The sequence below is a fragment of the Syngnathus floridae genome, chromosome 3 (assembly GCF_059516105.1).
Source record: "Syngnathus floridae isolate MCC-2025c chromosome 3, RoL_Sflo_1.0, whole genome shotgun sequence".
NCBI classification, from domain to species: domain Eukaryota; kingdom Metazoa; phylum Chordata; class Actinopteri; order Syngnathiformes; family Syngnathidae; genus Syngnathus; species Syngnathus floridae.
The window spans coordinates 20,564,494-20,578,461 of record NC_142415.1 but is presented as its reverse complement, the minus strand read 5'-3'; the positions used below and the strand labels follow the sequence as shown (position 1 = coordinate 20,578,461).

General features: G+C 44.9%; 2 protein-coding genes across 3 annotated transcripts; one reads left to right on the top strand and one right to left on the bottom strand.

Annotated features, from left to right (window-relative positions):
* The first annotated feature begins 162 nt into the window (after positions 1–162).
* tpp2 (tripeptidyl peptidase 2) lies at positions 163–10,580 on the top strand. Of its 2 annotated transcripts, XM_088370299.1 has the most exons (29): positions 163–407; positions 1,417–1,545; positions 1,698–1,793; positions 1,864–1,968; positions 2,045–2,169; positions 2,249–2,412; positions 2,492–2,646; positions 2,736–2,812; positions 2,907–3,034; positions 3,112–3,360; positions 3,444–3,559; positions 3,623–3,794; positions 3,867–4,024; positions 4,098–4,174; positions 4,253–4,359; positions 4,443–4,597; positions 4,704–4,820; positions 4,907–5,007; positions 5,069–5,165; positions 5,251–5,388; positions 5,475–5,719; positions 5,839–5,917; positions 6,996–7,034; positions 7,682–7,833; positions 7,897–7,993; positions 8,062–8,192; positions 8,253–8,502; positions 8,576–8,695; positions 8,834–10,580. In XM_088370299.1, the coding sequence occupies exons 1-29, from the start codon at positions 243–245 to the stop codon at positions 8,921–8,923; spliced, it is 3,834 nt and encodes a 1,277-aa protein (XP_088226425.1). In that variant the 5' UTR covers positions 163–242; the 3' UTR covers positions 8,924–10,580. The 2 variants fall into 2 exon arrangements, with proteins under 2 accessions (XP_088226425.1, XP_088226426.1); XM_088370300.1 differs by lacking the exon at positions 6,996–7,034.
* LOC148401054 (methyltransferase-like protein 21E) lies at positions 9,649–12,671 on the bottom strand. The gene is made up of 5 exons (XM_088370307.1): positions 12,347–12,671; positions 11,770–11,864; positions 11,553–11,704; positions 11,372–11,489; positions 9,649–11,303 (listed from the first exon to the last, which is right to left on the bottom strand). The coding sequence occupies exons 1-5, from the start codon at positions 12,622–12,624 to the stop codon at positions 10,870–10,872; spliced, it is 1,077 nt and encodes a 358-aa protein (XP_088226433.1). The 5' UTR covers positions 12,625–12,671; the 3' UTR covers positions 9,649–10,869.
* Positions 12,672–13,968: the final 1,297 nt, after the last annotated feature.

The window sequence follows — 13,968 nt, the reverse complement described above, 5'->3', positions numbered from 1 at the left end:
GGAAACACCGCAAATAAAGTAATTTTGTGAATAGACAAAAGAAAACCGGATTGGTTTTGATCATAAAAAAAAACAAAGACGTTTATTGATTTGTCATTTTCATATTACAGCTAACGTGAGTGCTACGTGTTGTGTTGTGGCTCTTTAAACAACTCTCGTCCGCTGCCTGTGTGCAACTATCCAAGTGGAGCTCGCTCGCTCGCTAACTCGCCTTTCCCTGCTGTCATTCCGCTCTTCGAGTCATGGCTACCCATTCAACCGAAGAGCCGTTCCCCTTCCACGGGCTGCTTCCCAAAAAAGAGACAGGCGCCGCGTCCTATCTTTGCCGCTTTCCCGAGTACGATGGCCGAGGAGTTCTCATCGCGATCATGGACACCGGGGTTGATCCAGGGGCACCCGGCATGCAGGTACAAATGAGCCGGTCGCTCGAATGCTAGTTAGCTCCAAGCTAACTAGGGGCAATTGAAAGGCCACATAATCTGTACAGTCACTTGCTAGTTAGCTAGCTGACCTGTTAGGATCAACAAATTACAGCCCTACTGCGACAATGCAACCGATAGAATGATGACAACTTCATTTAAATAAAGTAGTGCATCTGTTACCTCTCTTCAGTTCTTTTTCTTTATTTTCCAAAAGAGTCGTGTTGACCAGAACCGTTAATGTAGTTAGCTTTCTTTTAGCATACAGCAGTTGACTCAGTTATTATATACCGTGTGACTAATTACGTTATTACATGGTACTTGATCGTTACTATTATTGTTATTACAATACGCGATGTATAAAATACGTGGGTGTTTAAAAGTTGTGATATTGATTTTAGAAGTACAGTGCAGAACTCACCATGACCATTGTTTTTAGTGTGACGTACACGTACTGTAAATTGTACGAGCAAAATAACGTGGGACGAGAAATTTTCTATTTCTAAACATTTGTTCAGCAACATTTCATCATATTTCGTCCCTTTTGGTAATAAACGATATCAGCAATGCTCAGGTGTGTTTTACCAAAGCGCAAACATTGAATCTCATCGTGAAGCACAATCAATACAATTTTCTTTTCTGCGGATTCCACAATATAGTAGTTACATTTATTTTCCTGCATAATCAATGTGCTGTTATTGTTAATACTATACTGACTTATGACCTGTCACAATAAATGTCAGCTTTGGTTTGTAAAAGGCAGAAATTGAATCAAATCGTGTAATATGTAAGTACTGTGCATCAGAACATGGAATATGCATTATGCAGTCTTGTTCACACATGAATTGCATCTATTTTTTTCATGTATCGCGGCGCAATTATTATTGTACAGTAATACTACTTCAATGTAGCACCACATATACCCTGCTACATGTGGCGAATATGCTGACATTGCAAATCATCGACTAACTTGTGTGATTTTTGGCTTCATCCTCAGGTGACAACAGATGGGAAGCCAAAGATTGTTGATATCATTGACACAACAGGCAGCGGTGACGTGAACACGGCCACAGTGGTGGAGCCGAAAGAAGGGACGATCCCCGGGCTCTCTGGTAGAACGCTGAAGGTTTGTCCATTAATAATAGTGACTGAATTGCAGATGTTGCTTGAAGGATTCATAATGTGTATAATACTTGCACACTTACCTCTGGTTTGGACTCAGTCCTGTACCTTTGGAATGATCCTAAAAATACATCCGTTCCTTTGTATGTCATCCAGATCCCTCCTGCTTGGGTCAACCCATCAGGGAAGTATCACATTGGAGTTAAAAATGGCTATGAGTTCTTCCCTAAGGCCCTTAAAGAAAGAATACAGGTAAGAAGTCAGTGTTTCCAACCATGCCGACAATAGCCTTGTTGCATAATACCACTCGTCTCCCTTGCAGAAAGAGAGGAAGGAGAAGATGTGGGACCCTGCACACCGAGCAGCACTCGCTGACGCCTGTCGCAGGACGGAGGAGTTTGATCTCTCCCACCCGACTCCGTCACAAGTAACAAGAACCATGCACGGCAGGCGGGAATGATCTGTTCACGCTGCGGCGCACTCATCCTGCCTTCTGTCTCCAGTTAGAGAAGTTACAGAAGGAAGAGCTGCAGAGTCAATCAGAGCTGCTTGTCTCTCTAGAAAAGAAATACAGCGATCCGGGCCCCGTGTACGACTGCATTCTTTGGCACGATGGCGCCTCGTGGAGGCGAGTTCCAACATTGACAATATTAATTGTTTCCAATATCCCTCGAAACGTCCTCAAATTGCTTTTTTTTTTCTTTCAGGGCTGTCGTGGACACGTCCGAGTGTGGAGAATTGTCCAAGTGTACCGTTCTGCGCTCCTACAGAGAGTCTCAACAGTACGCGACATTAGGCGATGCCGAGATGCTTAACTACTCTGTGAATATTTATGATGAGGGAAACACGCTCTGCATCGTCACCAGTGGAGGTGAAGTATCGACAAGCCCGTTTTTCTCGATGCAAAGACACGAGAGCCCCGCACTGACGTGCCACGTTTGGATTTGAAGGGGCTCACGGGACACACGTCGGGAGCATCGCAGCGGGTTACTTCCCAGAAGAACCCGAGCGCAACGGGGTTGCCCCCGGTGCCCAAATCTTGGCGCTGAAGATAGGAGACACTCGGCTCAGCACCATGGAAACCGGCACGGGACTTATTCGAGCTGTATGTTGATTGTATTTAGATGTTATCATTTAACTATCACTCATGAATTAATCATTTTGTTTCATTTATGATCTCGCTCTAATCCAAAGATGATTGAAGTGATTAACTACAAGTGTGACTTGGTCAACTACAGCTACGGGGAAGCCACCCACTGGCCCAATTCAGGGTAAACGTTTTGAAGTTGCAAGAAAAAAAAAAAAAGCCTGTATGAAGCGACTTGTCATTATTCTCATCACTTTTCATTCATATATATTTTTTAGGAGAATTTGTGAGGTTATCACCGAGGCTGTCCAGAAGCACAACGTGATTTTCGTTTCAAGTGCAGGGAACAACGGGCCCTGCCTCTCCACGGTGGGCTGCCCCGGAGGGACCACCAGCAGTGTCATCGGTAAAGCGGCAGTGTCTTAAAGTTGTCTTCACGTGCGCAGATACGGAAATACATTTTTGAGCACATCCTCTGGTTAGGTGTCGGAGCCTACGTGACCCCTGACATGATGGTGGCCGAGTATTCCCTGAGGGAGAAGCTGCCTCCCAACCAGTACACCTGGTCCTCCAGGGGCCCCAGTACAGACGGTGCGCTCGGGGTCAGCATAAGCGCCCCCGGCGGCGCCATCGCGTCCGTACCCAACTGGACCCTTCGCGGGACCCAGCTGATGAACGGCACGTCCATGTCATCCCCCAACGCCTGCGGAGGGATCGCGCTCGTCCTCTCCGGTGGGTCGGGGCGAACGTTACTCGGGTGTCGTTTGGTCTCGCCGGAGCCTTTGGGTGATAGTTTGTGACTTTGCGTGAGGCAGGATTAAAGCAGCAAGGGGTGCAGCCCTCTGTTCCTGGAGTCAGGAGAGCGCTGGAGAACACAGCTCTCAAGGTTGAAGACATTGAGGTGTTTGCACAGGGCCATGGAATCATTCAGGTAAAGCCACCATCTTATTTTCATTTTTGTTTTTACACTGCTCATTGAATCTTCTCTGGCTAGGTGGACAAGGCGTTAGACTACCTCACACAAAATGCCTCGTTACCCACCAGCCATTTGGGTTTCTCGGTAACCGTGGGAACCCAGCGAGGCATCTACCTCAGGGATCCGGCACAGCTTCTGTCCCCCTCAGACCACGGAGTGGGAATCGAACCCATATTTCCTGAAAACACAGGTAGCGCAATTGTTTTCTACGCTTTGTAAGCCATCGCAGATGCTCAGCGTGCTCTTTCGGACTTTGTCGCAGAAAACACCGAGCGAATATCCTTACAGCTCCACTTGGCTCTCACGTGCGCCGCCCCGTGGGTTCAGTGCCCGTCTCATCTGGAGCTGATGAACCAGTGTCGCCACGTCAACGTCCGCGTGGATCCCGTGGGCCTGAGGGAGGGCGTGCACTACGCCGAGGTCAGCAAAATCAAGACGAGCTTCTACAAAATGATAGTTTGAGTTGTGCTGACAGTGCTAATTTCTTTTTCAGGTGTGCGGCTATGACACGGCAGCACCTGGCTGCGGCCCGCTCTTCAGAGTCCCCATCACGGTTATTATTCCAACCAAGTAAGGCGAAGACACGATCGAGAAAGCTTATGTTTTTTTGCCCGTCTCACTCTCTCCCTCTTTTTTTTCCCTTGATAGGGTGGCAGAGAGTGAGAATCACGAGTTGTGTTTCAAAGCCGTCCACTTCAGACCAGGACAGATCAAACGCCATTTCATCACCGTGCCTCATGGAGCCTCCTGGGCAGGTTGGTGCCGTCTGTTTAAAAGAAGATGAAGCTCAAATACAAATACAGTCGTTTCTTCATCACTGTGTCCTTATCGTCCGCAGAAATCACGCTGACTTCTCATTCCGGAGATGTGTCGTCAAAGTTCGTCCTGCACGCGGTGCACCTGGTCAAACAGAAAGCTTACCGAGCCAACGAATTCTACAAGTTCTCGTCACTTTTGGAGAAAGGCTCACTCACCGAAGCCTTTTCTGTGCTGGTTTGTGAATTGCGTTCGCTCCACTCACCTGAGTATCTGAAGCCACTTTAGATGTTTTGCGGTTGCTAATGACATTCTTTTTCTTTTGGTCCCCCGCCCGTTTCAGTCCGGTAAGATTGTTGAACTTTGCATCGCACGCTGGTGGGCGAGTTTGGGAGATGTGACGGTGGACTACACCATCTCCTTCCACGGTCTCAGCATTTCTCCTTCACCGCTGCACATTGTGAGCGGAGCACCGACACGCACATAATCATCGACGTGACATTTGGAAAACCGCCAGTGGTGACTCTAACTTTTGTCTTTGGGCAGCATGCGTCAGAGGGAATTACAAGTTTTGATGTGTCATCGCCGTTGAAGTATGAAGAAGTGTCTCCCACGATCACCCTCAAGTCTTGGGTTCAGCCTCTCAGGTATGCGCACACTCATTGTCGCTCTGTTGCACCAATTTATATATCTCTTGTTCTCCTCTAGGCCCATTAGTTCAAAAATCAAGCCTTTAGGGGCGAGGGACGTTCTACCCAACAACAGACAACTCTACGAGATTATTCTCGCTTACAGTTTTCATCAGGTAGCTGCAATGCATCCATTGTGCATGACAGTCCTCATTTTTTTTTTTTTTAAATCTCATTTTGTACATAACTTTCTCTGTGCAGCCAAAGAGCGGCGAGGTCACACCCAGCTGCCCGTTGCTGTGCGAGCTGCTGTACGAATCCGAGTTTGATAGCCAGCTGTGGATGCTGTATGATCAGAACAAGAGACTGCTGGGTTCAGGAGATGCCTACCCGCATCAGGTGATTTTTTTTTTTTTTACATGCCTTGAAATTTGTCTTTTTTGCCAGTGCGCTAGTTCCATCAAACTTTTTTTCTCCTCCTCCAGTATTCCCTCAAGCTGGAAAAGGGCGACTACACCGTCCGCCTGCAGGTCCGCCACGAGCTGTCCAGCGAGCTAGAGCGCCTAAAAGACCTTCCCTTCGTCGTCTCCCATCGGCTGTCCGCCACCCTCAGCCCGGACGTCTACGAGACGCACCGAGCGGCCCTCCTGGCTAAGAAGAAAGCAAACTCTGTCACCCTGTCACCGGGGGCCACGCAGCATTTCTATGTCGCGGCTTTGCCCGATGACAAGTGAGTTCAAACGGAGAACAAAGTTACCAAAAGAAATCAAAACAGTCGCCACTTTACACGTGTGCTGAACTATAACAATGTGATTTCTGTTTTTATTCTCTTTTTTGTCCTTCCTTCAGGATTCCAAAGGGAACAAGTCCAGGATGCTATCTTTCAGGGTCCCTCGTTGTGGCAAAGAGTGAATATGGCAAGAAAGCAGTGAGTGACTTCAGTTCCTTCTTACAGCATCTGTTCTCCGCACTGGTGCTCAATCCTGCTCCTCAGAATGTTCTCTCCAAATGGCGTCAATTTTATTTTTTGAGAGAAATTGTATCTTGTGTGTAGTTTGGGACATATGAGGATTCCATCCAACGCCAGTGAACAATTCTGAGGATGAGGGTTGAATTACAGTCCGCCAAAGCATTTGAGCTTTTGTGTTTTTTTTTTTTTTTTCTTTGACGTTTGTCACCAGAGCTGTCGATGAATCGCTGGTTGATGTGGCGCTTGTGTTTATTGCATGTTTTTTTTCCTCATTTGCTGTCACGTGTTTAAGTGTCGCCCATCCAAGCGCCTCCTCAACCCATCTGGTTTGGCTCGTTTCTTCTGTAATTAGACGACGCACCGTTCGTCGTATTTTCAGCGTGAACTTGACCTATCGGCGTGTGGTTGGAGAGAAAAGGCATGAGAAAAGGCAGGAGGTGGAAAATTGGGCGAACCAACCACTCCCCAACCTTAATTGAGCCATTTCATTTTCAATCAAGAAAATACGATGACAAGACTTCTTAACAAAATTGTCATGAAACATACAAATAGACCACAGTAGTGACTCGGTTTACTCACAACTTCACCTACTCAATCCGTTTTATTTGGTGTGAAAGAACTTGGCTGGCCCCGATGGAGTGCCTACACACTCCAAAATATTCTTGAATGTCCTCTAAAAATGATTTCAAACCGTTCTAGATGCAATCGTTCTTCCATTTTTGATTCCCTAAATGTTTTGGGCTACGCTTTCCTCAGTGGCAACAATGCAAAAGCCATTGATCACTCAGCCTTTGCATTGTAAATGAAGCTTTTTTTTTTTGTCTTCATCTATAAGAGGTGCGTGCCCGTCTTTTTTTTTTTTTTTTTTGCCGCCATGAAAATTGACTTGAAACTTTGTGTGTGTCAAACAGGTAAGGTGGCTGGGTTTTAAATCCGCAAGGGCAAAACAATACAGAACAAAAACAAAAAAAACAACGAATCCTTTGTGGTGTTCTTGTGTTGTCTCTTCCTTACTGTGTGTTATTCTGACCACCAGGGGCAGTCCTCTGCAAAACGACAAAGAAAGTTTAAAAAGGTACTGGATGAGATAGAAACTTTGAACGCCCACTGCTCTCAGTCTCATACTTTGTGGAAGTGACTTGGACTTCACTTTTAAGATTGCATTTCTTTTATGACAAGTATGCCAAAGTGTCTTTTTTTTAGAATGATTACAAATAAACAGAATCCACTAGGAAGTGAAATTACTGACAGTAAATACTCCATTTTTTCGCCCCTCCTCTTTCTTGTCAGCGTAAATTATTATTATTTTTTTTTAGTGAGACCTTCCTCAGAATAACAAAAAAAGGGTTATAGGCTACATTAAAAATAGACCGATGTTTATTTTGACCTAATATGGCTGTGCTAGCTGAGGTCGGATTGCAAGATCCACATTGTCCATCATCGTTATGCAGGGTGCAAATAACAATTGGAATCTGCTTTTCAGGTTTTTATTTTCTCCTCTTTCAAATCATGAACCCCCCCGTCCCCTCCCTTTTTAAAAATATCTGACTCAAGGTTGAAGGCAGGAATGTGCATGTTGTTGGTGGGCATGTCTTCAGCCAACCGATGTGAATGATTCAAATATTGCCACGGGGGGGTTTCGGTGCCACCGATGGTGTGGGAGTGCAAATTCACACACGCCGACTCGTTATTTGATGATACAACTTCTTGTTGTCTGTGCAGGACCTGGTTTCAGTCATCTACCACCTCATCCCCACACCCAACAAAACCAAGAATGGCGGGAAGGAGAAAGACAAGGATGCGGACAAAGAGAAAGACATCAAGGAGGAGTTCGCCGAAGCCATGAGAGACATGAAGATTCAGTGGATGACAAAGTGAGCATTTAAAAAGAAATGTTGTTTTATCGTACATTTCATCACCCTCTTTGCGTTCCTCAGGTTGGACTCCAGCTCGCTTTACGATGAGCTGAAGGAAAAGTACTCGGATTACCTTCCTCTGCATGTGCAAAGACTACATCAGCTGGACTCTGAAAAGGTCATTCCAAGTTCAAAGTCACTCGTGTAAGGACACTCAAAGGTGTTGAACGTATCACTTCTTCTTAGGAGCGTGCAAAACGTCTGGGGGAGGTAGTCTCAGCCGCTGACGTGGTCATCTCCCATATTGACCAGACGGCATTGGCTGTTTACTTCACCATGAAGACGGACCCTCGACCTGACGCCGCCACCATCAAGACGTATGTTGAGACACACTCGGAAAAAAACAGCAGATGTTAAAACGCTCCTCTCCGTTTCAGTGACATGGAGAAGCAGCGGTCGTCTCTGCTGGACGCCTTGTGCCGGAAAGGCTGCGCTCTGGCCGACCAGCTCATGACCGTCCCGCCTCCGGAGAGCGCCGCCGCCGTCGTCGCTCCGGGCCAAACCGACGCCGGGGACGTTTGCGAACAGGAGGCCGGCACTTCCTGTGACTCGACGCAGAGCATGGCCAACACTCTGACAGAAACCTTCTGGGAGGTGCAGAAGTGGGCGGAGCTTACTGACTCCAAGGTGGGTTCAGCTACATACTTGGTTTTCAACCCCAAGTGAAATGATTCATTTTTGTTTTTTCCCTTCGTTTCAGGTGCTGATGTTTTCCTACAAACACGCCCTGGCGAGCAAGATGTACGGTCGAGCCTTAAAATATGCCTCCAAGATGGTGGAGGAGAAGGCCAGCAAGGAGAACATGAAGAACTGCATCCAAGTAGGAGCCACATACAGCTTCTATTTCAAACATGCAGTCAAAGAAATGAACCTTTTTTAAGATTCATACTGAAAACACAGCACTGTCAGGGAAAAGAGCAGCAAGTAAATAACAACTTTTTGTTTTTGTGTGTTCCAGCTGATGCGTCACCTCAAATGGATGCACTGTGCCACCTTCACTGAAAACTGGCTCCCCGTCATGTACCCTGCAGACTACAATCCCTTCTAAAAAAATCACAGCAAGAGCATAAACAACGTGGCCAAGCCATCAGTACGACGCCCCTCAGGATCACGTGGGCAGATTTCCTTTTTACTTCTTCATCTTGGACAGTGAAGGACACTGACGCTCACGGTCATTTCAAAAGGACACATTGAGAACATCTGTCTTTGGATTCAAGTGCCACCAGCAGCACAACAACAAAGAATGGTCACAGTCACATATTTTTTGCTCACCTTTAAATATCTCTATTTCCCTTCCATACTCAAGGGACACCAGGAAATCGTCCCACATCTGCGTGCCATGCTTACCTGGATGTTAAGTTCACGATTGGACTTTTAGGATCTGACTTCTCGCAAATGAACAGACCTCAGAACTGAAGCAGTATTACGGTGCCTTGCATCCACGTACCTGGGATCGGAAAGATGTGCTCGGATCGGATCGGTGTGATTTCTCTCTTTTTGCATCAGTCCGCACTCAAGGCACTCCGATGTCAAACGGGCCACAGCCTCATCATTTTGCGTCACGGCGGCTCAAGATAACCGCCGCACGTGGGCGCCCAACGGACCTCAGCCCAGCCGCGGCTTCACCCGGTGCACGTTCACCCGTTAGTAGATATGTTTTGTGTGCGGCATTTAAAACGTGCACACTCATGAAAATGATGTACATACATGCATAGCAAAACATAGTACCATGCAATAAGTGTATACCGTAATACTAATATTCCAATCAATGTATTTTGCATATATGCATGTCTTGTAGGATTTCAGGAAAACAATGATTTTATTTGGAAGCTAATTATAAATTCAAAGCATTCATGTGCGTGTGGAAGTGAATGAGTTGAATATACGGCCAACTTTTTTCTTTTCCATGAGCTGAATTGAAGGATAAAAGTGTGAGTAGGTTACGTCAACGGTGTCAGGTTTTTTTTTTTGCATGTTTTTGATACCTTGCTTTTATTTGACAAATCGTAGTTGGCCATTTTGCATCTAATGCAGATGTTTGACCTTTGGATGTATTTTCTCCTCAATTTTCCATCCCGGGGGAAGGCTTACATATGTATAGGGAACGTAGACATTTCTTTTATTTATGCTTTCCAGCCACGGATTTGCATCACTATTGTCAACAAGCAAAGGTTGGTCTGAAAATGTCAAACTAGGAAGGATGTTTTTTTTCTTACTGGCCAGTAATATTGTTTTATAGATCAGCAATAGACTGCTGCTGTCTTTTTTTTATATTAATCCTAATATTTAAAACAATGAAAATTATCAAATGGGTTGTGGAACTGGAGTTTGATTTGTTTCAAAGAAGAACATATCGCTCCATCTGTAATTATAAAATGACTTTTTGGGGGGGAGGGCACTTAGTTTATTACATTTTTGTTTTTAGCTGTCTTATTTTTAGGTTAGGTGCATCTGAGGAGTTTGCACCCATTGTCATGGAAACATGCATTTTTTTTTTTCGCATTGTTATTCCTTTTACCCCATCTGTGTGTTTTCGTGCGTTTGGGGTTAGATAAAAAGTTCAGGTTTGCCATTGATAGTTTCTGAGAAAAGGCCTTAACTTCCACCACTACTGATTGCCGTCCACTTCTGTCACCAAACAGAATCCTCACGTGTTTCCTTTTCTGCTGGTGTCAGCATATTAAAACAACAACACAAAAAACGTATCCTGTTGTTTTATGACTGAGAATTTTGAAGTCAAATACTTCTATCAACAAATTCTGTGTGCTACCAAAATTTTTTTGGGCCCTCTCCAAGAAGTTCCCATGATTTCTAGTGATGGTGATTTTAGTGGCATGAACTTGTACTATTAATTCCTTTATATAGTTAACTATCCATGTCTCCGCATCTTGATCTTCATCACTCCATCTTCAGGCTTCCTTAAATGAGAGGTCGGCCTCCAGTCTGGCCCAGATTGCGCTCGTGCCTGCCTGACTCAAATGCTGACACACAAGCTCAACCGAGTAATCGAGATGCTAGTTCCTGGATGTCCTCTCTGTCCTCACCTTCTCTGCACGTGGCCATTAAGATGATTAACGATTCATCTTCTTCCAGCAACCTGGTGTGAAAAGCCCTTTTAAATTTGTCCAGAAACGTATGGTCAGACTCTATTCTGAGCTTGTTGGCCAAAATCAAGGTAGTCCCTGGCTTGCAGAAATGCTTCAAGGTGGCCAGAAGCTCATCCAGGTAGTTGTGGTGGTAGATCACATCAGCTGCCAGGATGTAGTCGTAGCGATAGACCGACGTGGGGTAATTGCGCTCCAGGTCGTGACCCCAAAACAGAGGGGCCACCTGAGGGGTGTGTCTGCATCGTCCCCTGGTGTTCTTGCTCAGGTTGAATCTCAGGTTGCCAAGAATGTCCGGAAGGTCGGTGGCGGTCACCCAAGCCCCTGTAGAGCACATCGAACCGAGATGGAAAACTTCAATGCCCACAATTGTTCATCTGGGTCTCACCCACCAAGGAGCGAGGCCACAATGGACAGCAAGCCGGTCCCTGCACCGATCTCCAGCACGGCTTTGTCCGTGAGATTCAGCTGGTCCCGATGAGAGTCCAAATACTGACAGAGAGCCAAAGCCTGGGATACGAGCAAGACCCATGACATTGACGTAACGGTCTGACATTGAGCAGAGAGACTCACCGCAGGCCATATCATTCCTCCGTAGGAGTCAAGACCTTCCTGGATGATGATCTTCTGCCCGACGTAATGATACATCTCTTTATCTGTCTCGAAGAAGACGCACGGGATCCACCCTTGTCTGTGCTGCTCGTGGTGGGCAACTTTTGACTCCTCTTTACGACGCAAAGGAGAATATTACACGTGGCACAACTCCACATCGTGCTAGTGACACGCTTACCCGTCGTCTCTGTTGGCACTTCGTCTTCCTCCATCGTCACCTCACTCTGCCTGGCTTCTTCACTGCATGATGACGAAGTAGCCATGTGAAATGCACTACAGTAAAAATAGAAAAAAAAAAAGAAAAATTGAAATAGAGGCAAAAAAAGAAAAATTGAAATAGAGGCAACAAATTTTGATAACCTTTTTAACTTGGGCTATTATAAATTTATACATTTTTAAAAACTTTAAAATTAAAATTTTTAAAATTATAAGTTTATAAATAAATTATTTTTTAACTTCACAACAAACAAATAAAAGTTGATAAAAGTCTGCTGTCCTTTGTATTGTATTCAATATTGCTGCCATAAATGTCAATATTTTATATTTTAAAATCGATTCAACTGATATGTTTTAGCTAACAATATTTTTTTTGTCTTTGTAATTGAAATTCTACACACAAGGACAGCCTTTTATACAACAAAATCAATTGTAACAAAGCTACACATTTTCAGCATTTAATCAAAAATCCTCTCCCTGAAAATCCTGTAAACTCATTTCATTTCCAAATCTCCCCTCACCTTCGACCTTTCCCTTACCTGCATAAGTGTTTTAGTTCCGAGCAAGTTCTGGTTTGCAATCTGTGTGCATCTGCAGCCTGGCGTGTTATAGAGAGCATCTTGGTGGACACTCCCATCATCATCATCATCATGGTCACATGGTTATTTTTAGATCCGCAGCAGCCCCTGAAAAACAAACACAAGCAGCGGGAGATTCGTGCACGCACCCCCCCGAGATGATTTGCACCACAGCATGACAAGACAAATACTGGCCATGAATCTACTTGGTGTCTTCTTTGCAGAAGAATTTCCTTCATAGAATGTCACCAACGTGATCTCCACGGCTTGAAGCATTCAGCTCAACAACAGATGCCCTCACTTTGCTAAAAATACCCCCAAACCATCGTTAATACTTGAATTGACGTCACTAATGAGTCTGGCGTCGGAGTTTATTTTTATTTTTTGAAGTTTTTGACTGCAAATTATATCGGTTGTCTTCTAATGTGTTGGTGGCTTTGGTTTCTTCACCAAGTATTGACGGTAACCGGATCAGGCTCGTACGCAACCACAACAGCTTCGCAGCTCCCCTGAGAGTGAAAAGTAGGACGCTGCAAAACAAACTCCAATTACAGCTCTCTCACTTACTTTCGTTTTTAACCTTTGACCCTTCACTTCACACCTCATCGCTTTTGAATCCATGCACATTCCAAATGATGTCATCGCTCAACTGTTATGGTTGATCTGTCTTTTATGAGGATAAAAAAAAAAAAAAGCGATGACGGGCAACAAATTAACGGCGAGGTTCAGCGGGAGGTTGTTTATAGTGCGTGCGTTGTGGCGCCGTCCGTCGCTGAGTTTGTTTTGACAAAGACGCACGGCCTTTGAGTCTCGTCGGATCAACCGAGCGTTTGCGCTTTAATCCGACCTGCCAGCCTGGTTGGCCTGGCCACCGGGCGAAGAATGTTGGGGGATTTTGCATTCCGCAACTGTGTGCCAACTTGATGTGTCATACACCTGGCAAATTGCTCCCACTCTCCAGCCCATGTTCATGTTACCGAGGCGGAGCTTCAAATATAGTTTCTGGCGCTAAGCAGGAAAAAACACAAGCACAAAAAAAAAAAGACGAGTTCCACGCTGGCTGTTTAGACTTTTACAAGATATCAAATTCAAGAACTTGATGGTGCGGTTTGAATTCACCTTCCAATCGTCAAGCGATGCCCGTTGGAAAGAACCGCAGAATCTTTGCCGAGAGGTGATCAGAATGAGAACCACCCGTGATCAAAGATGACCTCTGAGGAACAAAGTGCAGCCACCCACAAAATTACTATTAAAAGACACACGGGATCGTATTACGCAAATTTTCAGAAATTGCATTTTCATGTGTGTTTGCTAGCAGTTCTTACTCAAAAACCTCATCATGTTATTTTCACAGTTTTTGCAGGGTACTTGTGTAGCAAGTTTGAATCGGGCCATTTAGGACAGAAATTTCATAATCAACTTCTAACATTTATTTATTCATTTATTTATTTATTACTATTTATTTTATTTATTTAGAAATGTCAAAACATAAATCGAAAATATTTTAATAATGTTTGAGTTAGCTGTAGCATAAACCTTAAATTGATTGCGTATGCGTCTCTTATTAATATTACATATTAAAA

Excerpts from the sequence above, each read along its gene's own strand:
- tpp2 (XM_088370299.1), top strand. The coding sequence starts at position 243 with ATGGCTACCCATTCAACCGAAGAGCCGTTCCCCTTCCACGGGCTGCTT. Across the intron at positions 408-1,416 it reads CAGGGGCACCCGGCATGCAG|GTGACAACAGATGGGAAGCC; the intron begins GTACAAATGAGC and ends CTTCATCCTCAG. Across the intron at positions 1,546-1,697 it reads TCTCTGGTAGAACGCTGAAG|ATCCCTCCTGCTTGGGTCAA; the intron begins GTTTGTCCATTA and ends TATGTCATCCAG.
- LOC148401054 (XM_088370307.1), bottom strand. The coding sequence starts at position 12,624 with ATGAAGGAAATTCTTCTGCAAAGAAGACACCAAGTAGATTCATGGCCA. Across the intron at positions 11,490-11,552 it reads GAGGAATGATATGGCCTGCG|GCTTTGGCTCTCTGTCAGTA; the intron begins GTGAGTCTCTCT and ends CTCGTATCCCAG. Across the intron at positions 11,304-11,371 it reads CATTGTGGCCTCGCTCCTTG|GGGCTTGGGTGACCGCCACC; the intron begins GTGGGTGAGACC and ends TGTGCTCTACAG.